At 50.8% G+C, this 19,872-nt stretch overlaps 1 protein-coding gene across 1 annotated transcript; it reads left to right on the top strand.

The window, feature by feature from the left end:
* Window positions 1–3,397: 3,397 nt before the first annotated feature.
* PHOX2B (paired like homeobox 2B) lies at window positions 3,398–11,320 on the top strand. The gene is made up of 3 exons (XM_088131120.1): window positions 3,398–3,866; window positions 5,499–5,686; window positions 8,397–11,320. Exons 1-3 carry the CDS (start codon window positions 3,626–3,628, stop codon window positions 8,838–8,840), a joined length of 873 nt encoding a protein of 290 aa, XP_087987246.1. The 5' UTR covers window positions 3,398–3,625; the 3' UTR covers window positions 8,841–11,320.
* Window positions 11,321–19,872: the final 8,552 nt, after the last annotated feature.

Here is a 19,872-nt window from a genome sequence, read left to right as displayed (position 1 = left end):
AAATGCAGTGCCAGGAAAGATCAGAAAGTGACTGAAAATCAAATTGCCAGCATCTTAAGGCTCTTCCATGAATTCTGCACTGAAAATCTTGTTAATTCCCAACCAGAATACTGTAATCGGCACTACAATGTATATAAACTGTGTCATTCAGCAGTAATCAAGGAGAATTTACAAAAATACATAGTCCCCCAGTAGGCCCAGTTTAAAGACAACCCATAATTAAGAACGGAGCCCACTGTAGCAAAATTTGAGTTAAATACACAATGATTTGAGTACACAATGGGTTGAGTTCATAACACAATACTACTTATACAGTATTATACAATAATACTGTTCTGGCTTACGTACAAATTCAACTTAAGGACAGACCTTGGGAATGGAACTCTCTTAAACTGCATTGCATAACGTCTACAGATAGCTATACTTCTCTTTAAAGCTTTTTTAAAACCAAAGGATAGGATGTGTGAGGCAGCACCTTCTCCATATATATCCCACCTTCCTGTTCCTCAACGTCCTGAAAACGTTTTGAAAAATGTTTAAGGGATACAAAGCCCTGAGTAGGGCTTCCCTCTCTCTTACAATATAGGATATATCACGTGGATTTTTATGAGGAATGTTCCAGCATGATATAACAAAGACATCACCCAGCAAAACATGTCACCAGAATTTGGAACTGATAAAAGGCGAATTAGCTATCACAACCCAGAGTTCGTACAGAAATCGTCACTGCAGGGGTTAGTAGCTTAGCTGGGTTTTCAGACGTGTACCACCAACGCACTGAAAGTCAGTACTGTAATCTCAGGGGCTGTTCGTTATATGGCAGAACTGAACCTCACGAATCAGGAGATGCCAAGGAAACGTCGGATTTGATGGGCCACCTGCAGACTACTTACCGACGACATCCAGTTGGCGGCAGAGGGAATTGGGAAACACACTGGCTACATTCACACAACAGACTTAAACGGCTAGGACTTGCGAAGACCTGGTCGACGCACGGGCAGGACTTCGTGGCCGCGTTTAACGCTAACCTCGGTTCACCTGTTCTCGAGCTGGGCCTCTTGCGCAGCCCAGAAAAAGGATTCCCGTAATTTAGCAGCCACGTCGCGTGAACGCTGCCCCCGCCCGCGCCCCCCCCCCGGTCTCCTTATTTTATTTTCCTCCGAGTGCGGGCCACCAGGAGGCGGCCACAGCTGTTAAAATGCAACCGGGAGAAGAAGAGACAGGGAGCCCCGTAATTCGAATTAACCCGGCCGCGAGAGGGAGCGGGCCTGGCCCGCGCATCTCCGTTCGAGCCGTTCCTGCTCCGCTCCGAACGAGGCCGGGCCGCGGGCCACCGAAGCGGCCTTCCCGGGGCCGGGGAAAGTGGGCGGGGCCGGTCCGCAGGACTCCGCTCCCGAAGCGCGGCGTGCCGTGCAGGTTTTCGCCCGGCGGAGGGTCGCCGGTCCGAGTCGCGGGCCAGAGATGCGGCGGGCGGGCTGGCTGGCTGCGCCCGAGAAGGCCGCCCCTTTTCTCTCTCCGCCCCAGCCGCACGACCGCGCGCTCGCCCCTTTCCCCGGGGAGCCGGCGAGGCGCAGAGCCCGCTCGGCGGGGGCCGACGGACTTTCCGGGACCTCTCGCGGGCGTCGCGCGTTCTCCTCCCCTGACTCGGGCAGCCCGCTCCCGCTTCCCACGTTCAGCCGCCTGCCGGGTCGCCGCGAAGCGCCAGGGCGAGCGTGGGGACGCGGGGCAGAGTCCCCGGGCGAGCTGGGCTCCCCGTCGGGCCGCCTGGGAGGACAGCCCGGCGCGGCGCTGGTCCGGCGGGCCGGGAGCCTTCTGCTCGGGAACAGCTCCCCGACTTGGCTGCTTTGATTCCCGACTCGTCACCGGGGCCGGAGCGGGAGCGCCTGAGTGACCAGCCGCCCTTTCTGTCGGCGGGGGGGCAGCGGGGGCGAGCTGCTTCCGTTCCCGTACTCCGTCTCGCCATGTAGGGGAGAGACCAGGGGAGAGACATGTGAACGGAGGGACGGGCAGAGCGCGGCCATGTCAGGCTCGGGGAGAGGCGGCGAGCGAAGCCGCCCGCTGCGGGAATAAGCAGCCCCCGAGCGCGCAGCCTGGACGGGCCTTTACCGGACGCGTGTTCGTTTCCGAAACCCCGGAGAAGTCGTGGGAAGGGTGGCTGAGCCAGGGGCCAACGGGCGGGCCAGCAAGGCGGAGGGCGTTCGGGCAACCCGGGCGCCGCTGCCTGCGCGCTGGAGACGGAGCGGGGCAGACGAGGCGTCCCAGAACAGGAAGGAATGAAGGGACGAGGAACCGGCGCCCCTCGAGGCGCCGAAATCCCCCGGCCAAGCCCGCGGCTGTCCAGAGCGGGTCGCTTCGGGCCGGGGAGCGGGGCCCGTTCTGCGCGCGGGGCCGCTCCGCAGCGCCTCGCCTTCGGGGGGGAAGGGGCGCAGAAAGGCGAGCCGGGCGCGCGCAGCGCGAGTAGTGGCAGGGCTGCGCGGAGGGCTCCTTCCGTGGGGGGAAGCGCCCGATTTAAGGGCGCGGCGAGGCAGAAACCCGGGGCGGGCTTTGGGTCGGCAGCGCGCCGCCGCCGCCGCGCTCCTGGCTCGCCGCCTTTCCTGCCTCTCGGGCCCGGGCGCTTCCCAGCGCAGGCCCGGCCTCGCCGCGCCTCGCCCTGCCCTCCGCGCCCCGCCTCCCCGTCCGCTTCCGAGGGTGCCCACCTCCTGCCGGCGTCTCGGCCCTTTATAGCGTTTCACGCCCTTCAGGGGGTCCCTTTGTCGGGCAATTGGGCGTGTAACGCGCTTACAAACAGGCTCCACGATGACATCAAGGGGGCTCGTCTTCCTCAAAAGCCCGCGAAAAGGGGGAGGGCCGGGAGATTTTAACGGGGGGGGGGAGAAGAGAAAAAGAAAGCCCTTTGCAGACCTAGGTGCCTGTCCCCCCCCCCCTTGGCCCTTCTTGCGCGGTGTTCCGTGCGCACGTAAGGATGCAGGGCTGTGCGTGTGTGTGCGCGCGTGTGAAGGGGGGCTTTCAAAGCTGGGACAAATCGGATCAGAGAAAATCGTCACCCAACTTCCCTTCTTGCCAAAGGAGGCTGATTGAATTAAAGGGCAGGGAGGCTGAAGGGGGAAGAGAGAGCGCGCGAAGGCGGCGCGGGGACGTCAAGGGGGGGGGGTATTAAAGTCTAATTAGAGATGCAGGAATCAGCCGGAGGGAACTTGGCCAGCGCGGGCGCGCGCGCCGTCCCACCTCGCGCGCCGCTCGCTCGCTCGCTCTCGCGCTCGCCCTCCTCCCGCACTCGCTCCTCGCTCCCCCTCCCAGCGGCCGCCCCCCCCGCCAGCCCAATAGACTGATGAGTTATTGTCATGTAAAAGCGGCAGCGTTCAGACCCACCGCTTTGCTATTGTCCAAGAGGAAAGAGCCAAGTTTATTATGAGGACTATATGCTCTAGAGACCTCAGGCAAGGCAGCTCATAGGAGCCGTTTTTTCATAAAACCAGGCTCGGCTGCTAGCGGGGAGGCCACTCTGGAAGCGAGAGCGGAGCGGTGAGCATCTCTCCCCGGCCTCGGCTCTGCCCTCGGCCCCTCGGCCAGCCCGATCCCGCCCCGGCCCCCCGACCCCTTGGCTGGGCCAGCTCGAGCCTTTTCAATGTATAAAATGGAATATTCCTACCTCAATTCCTCCGCCTACGAGTCGTGCATGGCTGGGATGGACACGTCCAGCCTGGCCTCGGCTTACGCGGACTTCAGCTCGTGCAGCCAAGCCAGCGGCTTCCAGTATAACCCCATCAGGACCACTTTCGGGGCCAGCTCCGGGTGCCCGTCGCTCACGCCCGGATCCTGCAGCCTGGGCACCCTTAGGGACCACCAGAGCAGTCCCTACGCGGCAGGTAAGGACCCTCCGCCTGGCTGGCATCGCTCGGGAGGAGGGCGGGCGGGCGGGCGGGCGGCGGGAGAGCCAAGCCCGGCCTAAAACCGCGCCTTGATTGCATTTGGAAAATGGCAATGGGCTTAGTATTTACCAAACGAAATTTGCTTACACAAATGAAAGAATTTATCACGTTAGGAGCGATTGCAGGGAAGGAGAGGAGAAGAGAAGGAGGGGTGGGGGGAGAAGGGGGGTGTAATTCACTTACACGGTTACACTATCCGAAGTCACACCCGAAACCGCCAACAAAATTATCTTAAGCTGCCAAAATGATCGGCATAATTTATTTACTTTGCGAGGGAGACGGAAAAGCGAGGAGAATAATTAGATAAGTCGAGTGGAGGGTGATTACTGACACCGGCTGCTGCGGCTGCTTCGTCGTCGCCGTCGCCGTCTTCTGCACCAAAAGCTGCCCGCTCCTTCCTCCTCCTCCTCCTCCTCCTCCTCTTCCTCCTCCTCCTCCGCCTCACTCGCTGCGAAGAACCCCCTTCCCCATTAAGGGCAGCTGGCCCGGCAGAGAGAGAGGGGGAGACGTTTCAGCCTCCGATCCGGAATCCCCCGATTTTAGCCGTTCTCCCGGAGGAAGCGCCGGGCCCACAGCCAAGCGCCGGCTCGGACGCCTTGCCCGGGACTAAGCCCGTCCGGCTGCAGGGCCTGACCCCAAGCAAGCAGGGGCGCGCGGCCGCTCCCTTCCGGCTCCGAGGGAGGAGCGCCTCCTCGCCTCGCCCAGCAACAGGGCATCCTTCTGGCTTCAGGGACCGACTTCGGATCCCGCCTGGAAAGGGCAGGCTTTTCGTCTGGACGCCCGCGGGCCACCCGCCGTTGAAGAATCGGATCCCCCAAATGGCTCGCCTCGCCGAGGCAGCTTTCGGCCGCGATTAATCGCTTGCAAAACTAGCTTCGAAAAGGGGGGGGGGGGAGAGAGGGGCATTTGCACCATTTCATCACCTCCCGCAGCTTAGCAAAGGCGGGGTGTCTGCCTCCCCCTCCTTTTCGTTATAAATGCAATATGCGAAAATAAATTTTACATTTTTTACACCTCCCGTAGACTAATCGAAACTAGCCTTAGATTTGTAGGTATGCCCGTCATTCGGTGTAATTAAATTATAACAATTGAAGTCCGTTTAATGCCAAAGTGAATCGAATCGTGCGTTTAACAAGGAGAAGAAGACGACGAAAAAAAGAGAAATGAATCAAACGTCGAGCTGGCTTTTCTTTTCACGTCAGGAACAGCTTTTTAACGTGTGCGCCGTTCCGCTTCCGAGGGAATAAAACGGAGCTTCGCTTCCAAGATCAGCCGAGTATCGCGGGGCCGCGTTCAGGCTCGAAGCCCGGCGCGGGTTTCCAAGAGGCCCGGAGCCAAATCGCCGCGCCTCCCCCGCCTGCATTAGAGCCCAGTTCCACTTCCCTGCGGAGGTGTGCGTGTGCGCGCGCGCAGGTGCATGTGTGCGCGGACGAGAGGACGGGACTCTCACGTGCGTTTTAGCCCTCTCTGGAAGCGGCGCCGCGGAGCGAGCGCACGGCCGGGCCTCCAGCTGCGCGGGACTTCGCGAGCCGGCCTGACCGCGTCTCCCCCCTCTTTCTCCCCTTCCAGTCCCCTACAAGCTCTTCACCGACCACGGCGGCCTGAACGAGAAGCGGAAACAGCGGCGCATCCGGACCACCTTCACCAGCGCGCAGCTCAAGGAGCTGGAGCGGGTCTTCGCCGAGACGCACTACCCGGACATCTACACCCGCGAGGAGCTGGCCTTGAAGATCGACCTCACCGAAGCCCGAGTGCAGGTAGGGAAGGCCCGGGCGGCCCGCGACGGACGTCTGGGGGCGCTCCGGCTGGTCTGGGGCCGAGGCGCGTGGAAGCCCCCCCCCCCGCGCGCTTGCGTTCTCTCCGCGCTCTTTCCTCAAAGGTCGTCTGAAAAGCGACGCTCGACGCGTGGATGGAAGGGCTGCGTGCGGCTTAGCCGCAGCAAGACGCGTTGGAGATATGGAAGACCGACTCACACTTTTTAAGCCGTGGCTTAACTGCTCCTTGTAGTGCGGAGCTACCCCTGGTGTCCACATGGACACAGCTGGGTTGCTGTCTTGACAAGAAGCCAGAGACCGGTTTTCTTTTTTCACCACGCTTTTCCCCCTGTGCTGCTGAGCACTGGGCCCCTGAGCACAGGGGAGCCCTGTCCCACCCCTGGCATTTCCTGTGGGTCTCCCACCCGAGGACAGGCTAGATCTGCTCGGCTTCTTTGGGATCAGCCAAGCTCCCAGATGCTACCATCTGAAGTAGACAGGAATTATTGTATTACAGAGGCCACTTCTTTTTATTTAAATTGCATCACGCTTTGGTTGGCCCAGGATACATTACGCGCTGGCAGCCTTCTGGGAAGGGCTGATCTCAGTATTTCGGAAACATTTCAAAGTTAGGAATTGTGAACCAGTGTCATTTTCCCATTCTTGCCTTCAGCTCTTGCTATCTGTTTCAGTTGAGATGTCATTCATTTCTTGATCAGCAACCTGGATACTCAAAATAGGAACGGTCTTAAACCAAAGCGTCCTATACAGAATATACAGTATATACAGGAATAGCAATTTACCCTTGATTTTGGATTTACCTCTTTGAAGTAAAAACTCTTAAGAATCTTTGCTGCGTTATCAGTCCAGCATTCTAATTGTAACCACAACATACTGCATTAAAGTGCCTCAAAAAAGAAGGATGCAGGGTTGTTAAAACTGCTGTGCTATATCCTGTCCATGCTCGGTACACCCCGAGTACTATTCAAATGATGGAATTTATTTCCAAATAAAGCTTCCCATATGGATAGGTCGGCCATGTGTTCATCTGACCAGTAAATCAAAGAACTGCCAGGACAGTTTCTCAACCTTGGCGAGTTTAAGAGGTGTGGACTTCAACTCCCAGAGTTCCCCAGCCAGCATGCTGGCTGGGGAACTCTGGGAGTTGAAGTTCACACCTCTTAAACTCGCCAAGGTTGAGAAACACTGGTCCAGAAAGTCATATTATAACTGATCAACTGAAGAAGTTGATCAGAAAGACAAGTTTGTTAGAGTTAGGACTAAGGTGCGTGTCTGGGGGCAAAGATGATGGGTGTGAATGAGCAGGGCTCCAATAGTTTGGTGCCAATCTTCCAGACACGTTCACACATGGCAGCATCTCATTGTACCAATGGCCCACCGGTGGCTAAAGAGATGCCCAGAGGACTCCCAAGCAGGTCCCATTAGAGCACAGCCCCTCTGATTAGGGGAGTTAGCCATCATTGGCTGAGCTCAAAAAGCTAAACCAGGCTGTATTTAAATGGGGCACCAGCAGGAGATCCCAAAGCTTGGGTTAGACTGGGAAGGTGAAGAAGAAAATGATACACAATATTGTCTTGTGGCCATGAGGTTCACCAGGAGCTGAACTTCACACAAGGGATTTTTGGGCAGGTGAGAGATGAGAAATAAATCCTGCAGTGATATTCTTCACTTCTGTATTGTTTCCTGAAGGGCACTGACCGGTCCCAAAAGAAACGAATACTCCAATACTTTGCGGTTGAAAGGGAAATAGGGTAATTTGAAATAGTGTACTATCTTGGGACATTTCTACACTGGGGATTTATAGCAAAATTTTCATCGGTGTCTCCTCAAACTTCAGTGGGCTTTCTCCCCAGAAACTGGAGAGGAGGTAGCATGATCAACTGTTTTCCATACAAATAAAGCATACAATCTTTGTAAAGGAGCTATTTGCATTCATAACTAGCACACTATTTTGTGACAAAGAATGAATTCTACTATATTACCTGCTTTATTTATCCATCTGTTTTATTGGAGTATTTTTTTTTCCATTTAGAACAGCTCCTTGTCTTTTTCAATTTCTCAAGGCAATTTTTTTTGGGGGGGGGGGTGGTGGGGTTAGCTAAGACTTTGAGACCAACCATCCTCCAGCTGGGGCCTCCCAGATGTGTTGAGACTTGAAGATTTCTGCAGTTTTGTTACGAAGGGCAATGTAAATATGCCCTTCGTAACAAAATGAAGAAATGGCTTTTATACTTTTCATTCATACCTTTAGTTCTGCGGTGGAGGAATTTATGGAACAGAAAATTCCTGGCCTTCTAACAGATCCTGAGTGGCAAAGGTCTTGCTCGGGGATGTGGTTCAGATCGCTGGGAAACGCTCGTTTTCGCTCGCCATCCTTCAGGATAGTCAAGACCGAAAAGGTTAATCCTTAGACGGGGCACCAGCGTTTCCTTTCAAGACAGAGAACAAGCCCCCTTTCAGACTATCCAGAACCGATGGAGGAGGGCACCTGCCACGCGCGGGTGTGCGCGGCGCTCCGATCTCCCCGGCTCTCCGTCCGCTCCGAACTCGGCGCGGCGGAAAGGGGGGCGTCGGAACGCGGCTTCCCGACGGGCAGCGGGGAGCCGGGGGGGGGGCCGCGCGGGCTCCGGGCTCGGCGGGGCGGGCGGAGGCGCCGACTAACCGGCCCGCGCGCTCCTCTTCCCCGCCCCAGGTCTGGTTCCAGAACCGGCGGGCGAAGTTCCGCAAGCAGGAGCGGGCGGCGGCGGCGGCGGCAGCGGCGGCCAAGAACGGCTCCTCGGGGAAGAAATCGGACTCGTCGCGGGACGATGAGAGCAAGGAGGCCAAGAGCACCGACCCGGACAGTACCGGCGGCCCGGGCCCCAACCCCAACCCAGCGCCCAGCTGCGGCGGCGGCGGGCCCAGCCCGGCCGGGGGCCAGGGCGGCGCGGGGGCCGGCGGGCCCGGGCCGGAGGCGGGCAAAGGCGCGGCGCCCGGCGGCCTGGCGGCAGCGGGGCCCGGACAAGGCTGGGCTCCGGGCCCGGGCGCGCTCGCCTCCATCCCGGATTCCTTAGGCGGGCCCTTCGCCAGCGTGCTCTCGTCCTTGCAGAGACCCAACGGCACCAAAGGCACCTTGGGGAAGAGCGGCATGTTCTGAGCGGCGGCGCGGCGGCGGCGGGGCGAGCCGAGCCGAGCCGAGCCGAGCCGAGCCGAGCCTCCCCGGAGCCCGGCCTGGGCGCCCCGCCGGGACTCGCGTCGCGCGCCCGCGCCCGCCTGCTCGCACCGGCCGGCGGGACGGCCTCCTCTCCCGCCGGGCTTGGCTCCGCGGGAGCGTCGGCGTCTTCCCCGACGGCGCGAAGCTGGGGCTCTCCTGCGCCCGGCCCCCGTCGCCGCGGCTGGAGCTCTCTGGCCACCGGCCGCCCCCCGGTCCCCTCCCTGCCTCCCTCCCGCCCGCCCGCAGCCTCTCACCGGGTTGACTGAGAGGAACGTCAAAGGGTCCGCAGACTGTTGCAAGGGCGCTCTCTCCCCAGGCCCCCGCCCAGGCCCCCGCTTGTTAGGGCGGCTGGCTCTGCCGAAGCGCGGCCGGTCCTCCTCCTGCCAAGCCGAGCGCTCGGCCGACCCCGCGGGGCGCCGGCGCGCAACCAGTGGCCGGGCGGCCCCGCTCTCCGCCGGGCGCGGGCCGTTCCCCTCGCGGACTTGGAGCCGCAGTGCCAATTCAGGCCGCAGGTCCGCGGATGGCCGCTAGGTGGCAGCGGCGAGAGATCGCGACCCGCCGTGCTTGCTGCCCCCGAGCGGCCGTCTCGCGCGCGAGGCTGCGGCTGAGGCGCTGGCTTCTGCCCGGGAAACGACCCGCGGGAGATGCAAAGACGGCACCCATTTCAGGACAGAGTCGCCCTTTTCGCGCGAGGGGTGGGCAGCGGCCCGCTGCTCGCGTGAAGCAGCCCAACGCTTGAGCCTACAGTACCGGATGCCTGGAAGACGGGACCCGCGCGGTATGGCTGGAAGGTCTGACATACCATACCTTCAATATAAAGATTAGCCCCTTAGAGTAATTTGTTACTGAGTTGTACTAAGGCGTAGCCTCCGAGTGTTTCCGAGGCTTAAAGAAGCCCCACCTTTCCGTTTTAGTCTCAGTTTTAACCCATTTGCTAATGAATGTAGACATTTTGAAAACTACGGCGTTTGGAAGAATTCTGTAGGACTGTACGCTACGGGACCTAATTGCACAATTCCATTATGCGAACTTTAAAAAGAAATACCACTTAAAGCAAGCCTTTAACGGGGCTCGCTCCCGAGTAAGTGTGTTTAGGATTAGAGGCAGAATAGGCTCAGTTGTGTTTTCCCGAGGGCAAAGTAGATTGCAGAGCCACCAGCCCTCATGAAAAATGAAAAGTTATCCTGGTTTCTCCTTATGCACCGGGAAGAATATCTTTTCATATTCGGATGAAATCAGCTAACCTCATTTTATCTGCAAACGTCCCGAAATACGGCTCAGTCATCACTGGGAGGGCTGGAGGCCAAATCATTCACTCTTACGCTCCCACCGAACAATGCGTTCATTCACAGCATCATATTAATCTGGGAACGAACATCCAGCGATGATTTGTATGGGTGGCTGAGCATCGAAGAGCCAGAAGTCTACGGTGGAACTTGCCTATAACCTGCGCACTTCCACAGTGCTCAATAGCCCATATTCAGCCATTAAGCACACAATGCAGAGAAATCCCACGATGAATGTGTGAACAGCTGTTGAACCATTCCGGGTCCTGCAAAGAACCCTAAAGTGAATTGGCCCTGACCATTAAGCATAAGAAATCCTGTTATTATTATTTTTATTGATTAGGTTTGTTTGGTTTTTTTACATCATGTCCGTGCCCTCTTTCTACTGCAGTTTCTGCAAGCCGACTGTAATTGTGTGTTTAATATACAGGGAGCTGTTTACAAAAGGTACACCGACTCTCTGTCTGAAACCGTCTCAGCCTAGCTAATTCCTTTCTGGTTAATGGATTGTATTCGTTCTCGAGATTACAATGACATTGTCCACACTGTTTTTAGCACCCACACCCCGGTTAGGGTTTTTAAAATGTTTCTTTTAAAAGACACAAGAACCTAGGGATTAGTTTTGTCAACCAGTACGCTTTAAAACATCATTTCTGTGTCTTTCTACAACTGTGTTCTGTGACTCAATTGTATAGTGTTAATATTGATACAAACTTGTCTATTCTAATTAGACGTATAAATAACGTTTTCTCTCCTTGTAGTCTTAATGGTGTGTCTTTAATGGAGAATATGAGGTTCTCATTGGTTATGTTTCTTTGCATTTAAGACTGGCTTCATGCCCTGGTCTCAGTTCCATGTGGCTTTGTTTTTAATTTTCCTTTTGTGTTCGAATATGTTTGTGAGCATTAACCATCATAAATTATGTTTCAGGAACTCCAGATTTATTTATATGTGGTTAAAATGAATGCTTCTATTTAAAAGGGGAAATATTTCTACATGTGCATATAGTTTTACAAGAGTGTACCATTAACTGATTGTTGATAATAAAAACAAAAAGGAAATACGGGCCCCCCTAGATCTCTTGGTCTAATTTACTTTATTCCCGAGAATTCCTTTTTTACAGGATTAAACAGATAAATTGCCACCAGGGGTGTCAAAAAGCCCAAGATGGGGGTCCCAGGGTTGAGCTTGCCATCTTGACCTTTTGACACTCTCCCCCTGCAGACACCCCTGATAACTGCTGGTGGGCATTAGGAAAGAGAAAGAACTGGTTGTGATCTGGCTACTGGCAAATTTCGGAGTTGCTGGGAGTCGGGCATTTTTTAGATGTATGTAGATTTTTCTCTGTGAGGGTAGAGGGTCACGTAACACCATTCTGCCCTCACTCCCTGGGTGGGTTACCCATTTCCAGCAATATTATTTAGGCTTTGTGCCCACAGCAATCTAGCTGTCTCTGAATCTGGCACTCAACAAAATGCTTTTGAATACCACTTCGAGATACTGCATCTTCTTAGCATGTCAGCAAATCTTGCCAGACAGTTAGCATCCCCCAAAAGCATACATTTAGATCGGAATTAGCTTGAAAACATTCTCTCCAGCCCCTTATAGCACTGTTTAGGTGGAGACTATATTTACATGCAGTTCCTTCCACCATGTCAGATGAAAACGTAGAAGATTTTACCCATTTTTCAGTAACCGTAAATAAGCATGTGTGTGAACCAGCATTGCAGGTCAGACAATCCAGAATGTTAGCACATCTGACCAATCTTAATTAAATTTTTGTTAGGGATATGGATAATTAGTTTTGTTGGGGTTATGGATAGTTAATTAGGGGCAATGCACTTGGTGACTCTGACGCAGCTGAGGATTGAGGATGGCGACAGTCTGCCTTAGTGATATTGCCATCCCTGCTGATTTTTGCAAGACTATGATGGCAGAGGCATCATTTGAGCCAGCATCTGTTCCAAAAGGACTATTATTCTTGGACACTTCAGAGAGTGCTGAATGCATGGCTAGTGACCACGGAGCCCACCCAGGAAGAAAGCCATGAAGATAGATGTTGAGTGGACTCTATGATGTCTGAGCCTTACAAGAAGGATGTTCTATTAGCAGGAACCAGCATGGCTGTGCCAAGTAGGACTTCCAGATTCAGATGACCACTAGGTGTAGGAAAAGGTTGCATCTCAGATATGGTAGCCCTAAGGGACCAATGGGGAACTGGGAATGGAGGGCTGCTCCATGACTGAAGGGCTGTAGACTGCCCTCCCCTATTTCCATAGCTTTGCCCTTTCTGATAATGCTTGGGTTAATCCAAGGAGGATGAACTGTAAAACGTTCAGAAGAGATGCAAGAAGCACTTCTTTGACCTAAGAGATAATTCGTCCTGCAGATTTGGTTGTGCAAGATGGAAGTGTGGTTGTAAGGGTCACACACAAACACACAAGATCACAATGGCAGCCTTACAGGCAAAACTGGAGGGTGAAACTTTAGCAAGTCAGAGAGAAAGCCCAAACAGGAAGGTGCCGTTACAGCCAGGTCCTGGAGGCTGGTCCCCCATAAGCATCTGGTTGGACTACATTCCCTAACCCATTCCAAGGATCACATTGAAAGGTAGGCACGCTAACACACAAATCAGAAATTAGCAGGCTAATGAGGCTATACAGCGATTCAAGAGTGTGGAAGTCCAGTCTGGGTTATACGTGTCTTGAGGATATATAGCAGAGGTAAAATTAAATCCTCCTTCAAGAGGAGCTCAACTCTCAGTGATGCGTCCATGTTGTTTTCTGGCAGTCATAGGGCATATATTTCCAATTGCCTTCTCCCAGGTTTTTTATTTTTATTCTAATTCCCTTTTCAGTCCAGCTTCCAGCCCCAGCAATTCCAGGTGAGTCTTCTATCCAAGTTTTACTAACTAGGGGCAGTCCTTGTTTAACTTCTTCAAGATCAACCAAGGTTTAAAATCTCAAAGACGTATGCAGTCCTACAAAACAGATGTGGCCCGGGGAGTTCAACTTGATCACTCCTAGTTCTTGAGAACGTCCCGAGGAGATAGGAGTGCATACATGTGTGTGCAAATGTCCTAAATGCAACACTGAGGCATAATCATAAGGACATCTTTTTACCCCATTCCAGGGTTATCAGCATCAGCTAAGCCAATGTTCCTAGCTAAAGGAAGATTTCAGCGGACAATTCAGATATGCTGATCCTTTGAAATATCCTTACTTGGTGTTTTATTAAAAGCTTTTTAAATGTTCACAAATGTTTTGTATACCTAGTCTGAATGGTGAAACAAAATTGTGCTGTGATGCTGCTTCTTGGTTGTAAGTTTCAGATGATGCTTGATTTCTCAACATAACCATGTTGGTTAATTCTTAAAATGCTGTGAATGTGCTTATTTTGATCAGAGATGGCTTTCCTCTTGTCCATTTTAGAAATATAAAAACTGAAATGTTGCCAAGAGCTCCAGAATGGGACAGCAAGCCAGGAACAGGGGCAGCTATGCTGGCCTTGAAACACCGAAACCCTTTACAAAACACCCGTTTTCAATAAAGCATTCCACCTTTCTTAAGGCAGAGCAACTAACAGATTTCATGCTAGGAAAAAAATTCAAAATCTACGTTCCCATTAACTCAAAGCATTACTTTGACTTGTAGGTTGTAAAGGACTTGGACCTTTTAATGTGCACAGTAATTAAAAAGCCAGAAAGCGCAAGGACAATGGACCGAGACAGTGGAAGGAATCCGTGAGAGAGCCTCCCTTTTTAGCTAGGTTAGCAAAATGTTTTCCAGTACATTGCTTTTATGTATGCAAATGTGTTTTTGAGCAGAACTACTGAATATGGATATTTAAAATTTTCATAAGAAGGTAGTCTCCATGGAGCTGAGTTTGGCTCCTGGTGACGGTGGTGGTGGTACTACAAGTTGCAGTATATTTACCATGCTTAATTATAAACAGCAACACTGACCTATAGTACAGCAATGAGCACTGTAACCATGCAACAAACTGGCATTGTTTTCCTGGTGTTCATGAGAAGCTGCTTTCAAGATTCCTGCTCAGAGTTCTTGTTCTCCCAGCCAAGTTCTCTCCAAGTCTGATTATGCTGGGTTCCTCCACCAGTTGTGAGAAATCGTTATAATTCTCCTGAATTATGCACGTAGCTCTGTGAAGTTTGCCTCTGTAAGCTTTTCCGCCCATCACCCCTTCTATTGATCTTTTTCTTATTATGGATGCCTTTCTTTTACTTTAAAAAAATCATTAATTAGGCTGAAGCAGCGGCTATGGAACACGGTTGTCCACTGCGTTGTTGTTCATCTTAATCATGATTAGCAGACACAGATCGGTCCCTTGCAGTGTTTACTGTCCTAGGGCCAGAGGTCTCTGCAGGGAGGGCGTCAAAAAGACCAAGGAGGGGGCTACAAATATTAGATGGAAGCCCCATCTTTTTTACATACGCCACAACATGTGTAAAGAAGGAGGGAGACTTTGGCCACATGTGTGTGGCCGCCGTCTTGACTGTTTTGATCCCTCCCCCCCAAGCTAGGGCTGTGACTTTACACATTAGAAGAAGGTCTCTGAACTCACAGCACGCAAGAGTGCTTCCATCTCCGCTCCGGCCATCTAGGATATGATGGACTCTATTCACAGAAGCAGCTGTGATGAATCAAGCAGAATAAAATACTCCTTCCACAAGGAGTGAAATATACTCTGTACACGTGCTGGTATATTTTAATTTTATATGGTCTCAGCCAGGATCACACAGATCTATGGCTAAAAGTTAGGTCCTGTTGACCTAATGTTGTTTGTTACAGAAATACTTTCTAGCATCAAGCATGGGACACTTCCAAGCTGACAACCTCACAGCCCTCTACCGGTTGTACACCGCCTACGCTGGGTGCCTACTGGCACAATTATTTTATTTTTATTTTACGCCTTCAAGTCAGTGTTGACTCCTAATGACTGCTTGGACTAGTTCCTGCAGTCTTCATGGCAAGATTTCAGAAGTGGTTTGCCGTGGCCTCCTTTCAGGGGCTGAGAGGGAGGGACCGGCCCAAGGTCACCCAGCTGGCTTCGTGCCCAAGGTGGGACTAGAACTCCTGGTCTCCTGGTTTCTAGCCCGGTGCCTCGACCACTACACCGAAATGTCTCTCAAACTGCTACAATAAACCCCAATTTTCCCAGCTTGAAATGGAAGGTTTGGGCTGTCTAAGAAACCTGATTTTCAAGCAAGCAGCAGGGTGTGGCTGCATGGTGCTGCCCAGGGTAAGCTGGGCACCCACTGGAGAAGACATCTGGTTCACCCTGCCTCCAGGCTCTGACATGATCGTTTGGCGTCATGCCTGAGCAAAGGGCCCCATGGCAGGATAGCCTTCATGACAGTATAAATAGTGTGGAAGAGCGAGCCCGTGCTTTTGTGAGTTGGTTTTCTGTTAGAGATTCACAAACCAACAGACACGTCTTTTCCCACAGGGCCGTGGCATCATTACAGCTCAAAAAAGTGTCGAAACTATCAAATCCATTCCTGCAATTATGTTTTAATTGTGATATCAAAGGAGTTGGGCAATGGGAATGCTTTCTTCCAGAAGAGCTTCAAGGATCTCCTACCTTATCCTGGGGGCACACTGTTGAAACACCCTGTACATCGTGCGCATATGAGGAGGGGAAGGAAACAGACACCCACCATTTAATGTTCACTATGAAGAGAAATGTTTCACTATGAAATGATTCACTGTTGACTTCACCGCATGGCTGTGTCACCCCTGAAATAAAGTTCCATAGAATTCAGCTCCATAATTACACTCATTTTTTAAAATAGCTTTTGAACTTTTGAGCAAGATTTTGGTTTATGTAGCTAATCACATTTTGAATGAGAGAATTAGCAGCAACTCATCCCAGTCCAGTTTCCAAGACAAAACTGAACAGACAGTCTTGTTAATTTAGTATATAGACTTGGAATAAAATACAACATCCATCATCTCATCAAAATTCAATTAAAACCCAGACCAGCGTCCAAGGAAAAGGAGCCAAGGAAAAGGAAGCAGAGCGCTCTGAGCATCACTAAAAATCATTAATGGATTTTGTATGCTGGAAGTGAACTCAGAAAAGAATAACCAGTTTGTGACTTCTAATTCCATCTTACATTAAAAGGTAGAGCATCCATAGTCTTAACAATGAGGCTTTGGTCATTAATTTAATGCATGCTGTCAACACACTTTTCTTGGAGGTAGAACTCATCTCTTTAGTAAGCTTTAAAATAACTTTGTTCTTAAGTTTTGGGCAGCTGGCACTTAGATTCACCAAGAGCTTTTTCTGAGAGTTGGAACTGGTGAAATTACTGAGCAAAACACACTCAAGAATTGTGCATGCTGTCTGTCTGTCTGTCTGTCCATCCATCCACATATATAAATTTATACATACATAAATTACCTTATTTAACTAATTACACTGAGTTTAAATATATTTGTATATTGCCAAAGAACTGGTTTCTTTTCAAACTATTAAATGAAATGCAAATTCATTTCACATACAAGCACTCAACAGAAGGAAATATTTCTTTTTCATAACTTCAACACCTCAAATTTAGATAAATACCTAAAAAATATAGGGATGTTAACAAACTCTCATTAAGATTACATAAACATTTTTAAGTATGCATTTCCCAGTTTTTTACGTACTGTTCTTTTTCTCTCCCTCTATGTGTCTGCTCTTAAAAATCAAGGACCTTTTAATTAAAAATATATCAATTAAAAAAAACACTAATTAATCAAATCAGCGTGAAGGCCTACCTACAATTTATTTAATGGACTACAAAATAATCTGTATAGTAAAGAATAGCAAATACTTAAGGTAGGGAGCATATACCTTTGTTCTGATCAGTGGCTGGGCCTGGGGAACAGCATCGGCGCTATGCGCTGTAGCAAACAGTCACCCAGTAAGGGAGGAAAATTTGGTTAAAAGAACGGGCACAGGATTTTCCATGGACGTAGAGATTTTTTTCATTTTGCTCTGAGTTTTTAGATATTTTATTTTAATGTTTGAAACCTATCTGAAGGCTCAAGCAGCCCTTTTTTATTTCCCCTGTAAAAAGACTGGAAAATTATATTGCTGACTTATCGTGGAATGCCACTCAATTGTAATGGCGTAATTTGATGGGGCTTCATGGGCCACAGAAAAACTATGGGTTTCCCATCCAATTATAAATAAAAATTAATTAAGCATAGCCCTTCAGGCATCCACAGGCTGAGTCAAAAAAGTCAAGATGGTGTGTTTGAAGACTTGCCCCTTTTTGGGGTGGGCTCCATAGTTGGGGCCGCCACTGTGACTGCTTTGCTCCCCTCCCGCCCTCTGCTTCCTTGCTGGCTTGTAAAAGCAGGTGGGTTTTTGCTTTGATATTTTTATTACAAGAACAGCAGAGAATGATTGGAGGTGAAAACTGGCCAATCTGCTGACTTAAAGGAAACTCCCTGCTCTTTCAGTAAATGGTGAAAATAGCAATTCTCCAGTGGAACTCTAAAAGGAAAATGAGCAAGACGAAATGCAGCGGATTGCAGAACCAAACATGATGGGCAGCTCTGAGCTACATCAAATTCTAGACCCATGTGTCTCAACCTTAGCAACTTTAAGATGTGTGGACTTCAACTCCCAGAATTCCCCAGCCAGCATGGCTGGCTGGGGAATTCTGGGAGTTGAAGTCCACACATCTTAAAGTTGCTAAGGTTGAGAAACACTGTTCTAGACCATCATTTCGAGACAAAAGCCTTTCTCTAAAGGCATCAAACCTTCATTCAATGTGGCCTCTGGGCATGGGAACGGGTGAGCTTGGCAGCAGGCCTCAGCAGGGGAGATCGAGGAGAGGATAGCTAACAAATTTCCCCTCTCTGTGGGTAAAGCGTATTTAGCTCACCTGTGAGCTTGCCAAGGAGACAAGAAGAAAGAAAAGGTCTATGACGGGTGCCAACTTGAAGAGCCGGTGAACAGGAGGTGCAATAGTTGTGCTATGATATGCCTGAAAATAAATGGGTGCACGTATGTGGGAAGTGCAAGCTTATAATGAGACCTGAAGAAAAGATGGGATGACTGGAACAGCAAGTGGCCACACTTTAGCCGAATAAAGATTTCTTGGACCAGAGAGAGGAGCTGTACAGCAAGAGCCGATGGAGGAAACATCTCTATAAGATGCTTTGGTCACCACAAGACCAGATACAGCAGCAAGTTCAAACAGAGCCCCAGAAGGAAGAGATCCTGAAGCTGTTTTTAAGGCTATTGCGGAAGAACAAGAGACCCAACTGAACCGAGGCGAAAGGTGGAAGGAAACTGACCGCTTTCTGCCCTAAGACAATGAGGATTGTTGTGGTTGGCACTGGGATAGAAATGAAGGTGTTCAGGCCAGGCCCATGAGCTTGTGAAGTGTGCTGTCCACATTGATTAGGGGTGTGATGAGAATCTTTCAAGACTAAGTAGGCTCACAGACAATTTCCTTTCCCAGTTGGCTCCTGGGAACTGATATTCCTCTTCTGGTCCATGGTGGGAGATTAGAAAGGGCGCCCTGGTATACGTGTTATGGATTAAGGCCTGCTGGTGCTGTAACAAGGACCGGGAAGAGCATGTTTGATCCAAGTGTGGTGGGCTTGATCAGGAAGGCTTTATACTGAGTTCTCTGGGGTTTGGAAATGAAAATCTCAAAGAAAAAATAGAAGGAACTGAAGCTGAGGAGAATGTGACTGTTGTAATAGTGTCCTATTAAAGCACTGAATGAAAACATCAGAAAAGTTCATGGTATACTATTGCTCAATGTGTGGTAAATAAACAAAAGGAGCTTGAGCACTTAATACAGAAAGACAAATATCGGAATGAATCCGATGACTCAAATATAGCAGCCGATGGCGCAGTTTGTTCCAAAGAAATAGCAGCAACGGAAAAGGAGGAACGGTTCTTGCGTGGGCATATTAAAAAATATCCAGTTACTTAGAAATCCAAGGGATAAACGTGTTGACACAGTTAAGAGCATCTGGATTAACCAACGGAGAAATCAATACAAGTGCAGGGTTTGTAGGACTACCAGACGTGGGGCATGACATGATGTCGCATCTCCATGTCTCTGCTCTGAGAGTTGAAGGGAAGGTAGACTCATCAACCATTGTGATAGTGTCCAGACATTCCTTCCTGCGGACGGCTGAGCACCAGGTCCTGGATAGCTCCTATGACGCTGATGCGCAGTAATAGAGTCATCCTAGCGTGAAGGTCTGTGAGTTCGATTCCTAGTGGAGGGGTTGAATCCCACAGAGTCACATCTAGCTCCCCACATGTAATGATTCCCAGGAGGAACCTGATAATGTGGTGCCTCCTAATGGTACCACCCAAAGTTCTGTGAAAAAGGATTCAAAGAACTGGGATTTTGAGAAGGAAGAAAAGACTGGTGGAGGATATGAAAGTATTCACCCAAGAAAGGCCACAATCTATTCTTTTCTGTTCTAGACTGCACGTCGTGAATAATGGGCTCAGTAGCAAGCGAGCTCAGGAAGCAGAAATTCAGAATTCTGTTACATAGTTGGAAATGTCAGAAAAGACGATATTACCTCTGAATCAGGATAACGTAAAACTTCAGGATTCCACCCTAACAGGGACTATGGCTGTTTCTAACCCACTGTACTTGATTTATAATAAATATTTGCCCTCAGAGTGTCTTTTCAACT

This window comes from Python bivittatus, unplaced genomic scaffold (assembly GCF_059951505.1).
Source record: "Python bivittatus isolate LINGU-HERP-01145 unplaced genomic scaffold, Pbiv_v1 ctg000970_np1212, whole genome shotgun sequence".
NCBI lineage: Eukaryota > Metazoa > Chordata > Lepidosauria > Squamata > Pythonidae > Python > Python bivittatus.
This window is presented reverse-complemented; position numbering and strand designations above follow the sequence as displayed.

What these genes read in the sequence shown, in the direction of transcription:
- PHOX2B (XM_088131120.1), top strand. Translation starts at nt 3,626, where the DNA reads ATGTATAAAATGGAATATTCCTACCTCAATTCCTCCGCCTACGAGTCG. An exon ending in GAGCAGTCCCTACGCGGCAG is followed by an intron (nt 3,867 to 5,498) that starts GTAAGGACCCTC and finishes CTCCCCTTCCAG; the next exon opens with TCCCCTACAAGCTCTTCACC. An exon ending in TCACCGAAGCCCGAGTGCAG is followed by an intron (nt 5,687 to 8,396) that starts GTAGGGAAGGCC and finishes TCCCCGCCCCAG; the next exon opens with GTCTGGTTCCAGAACCGGCG.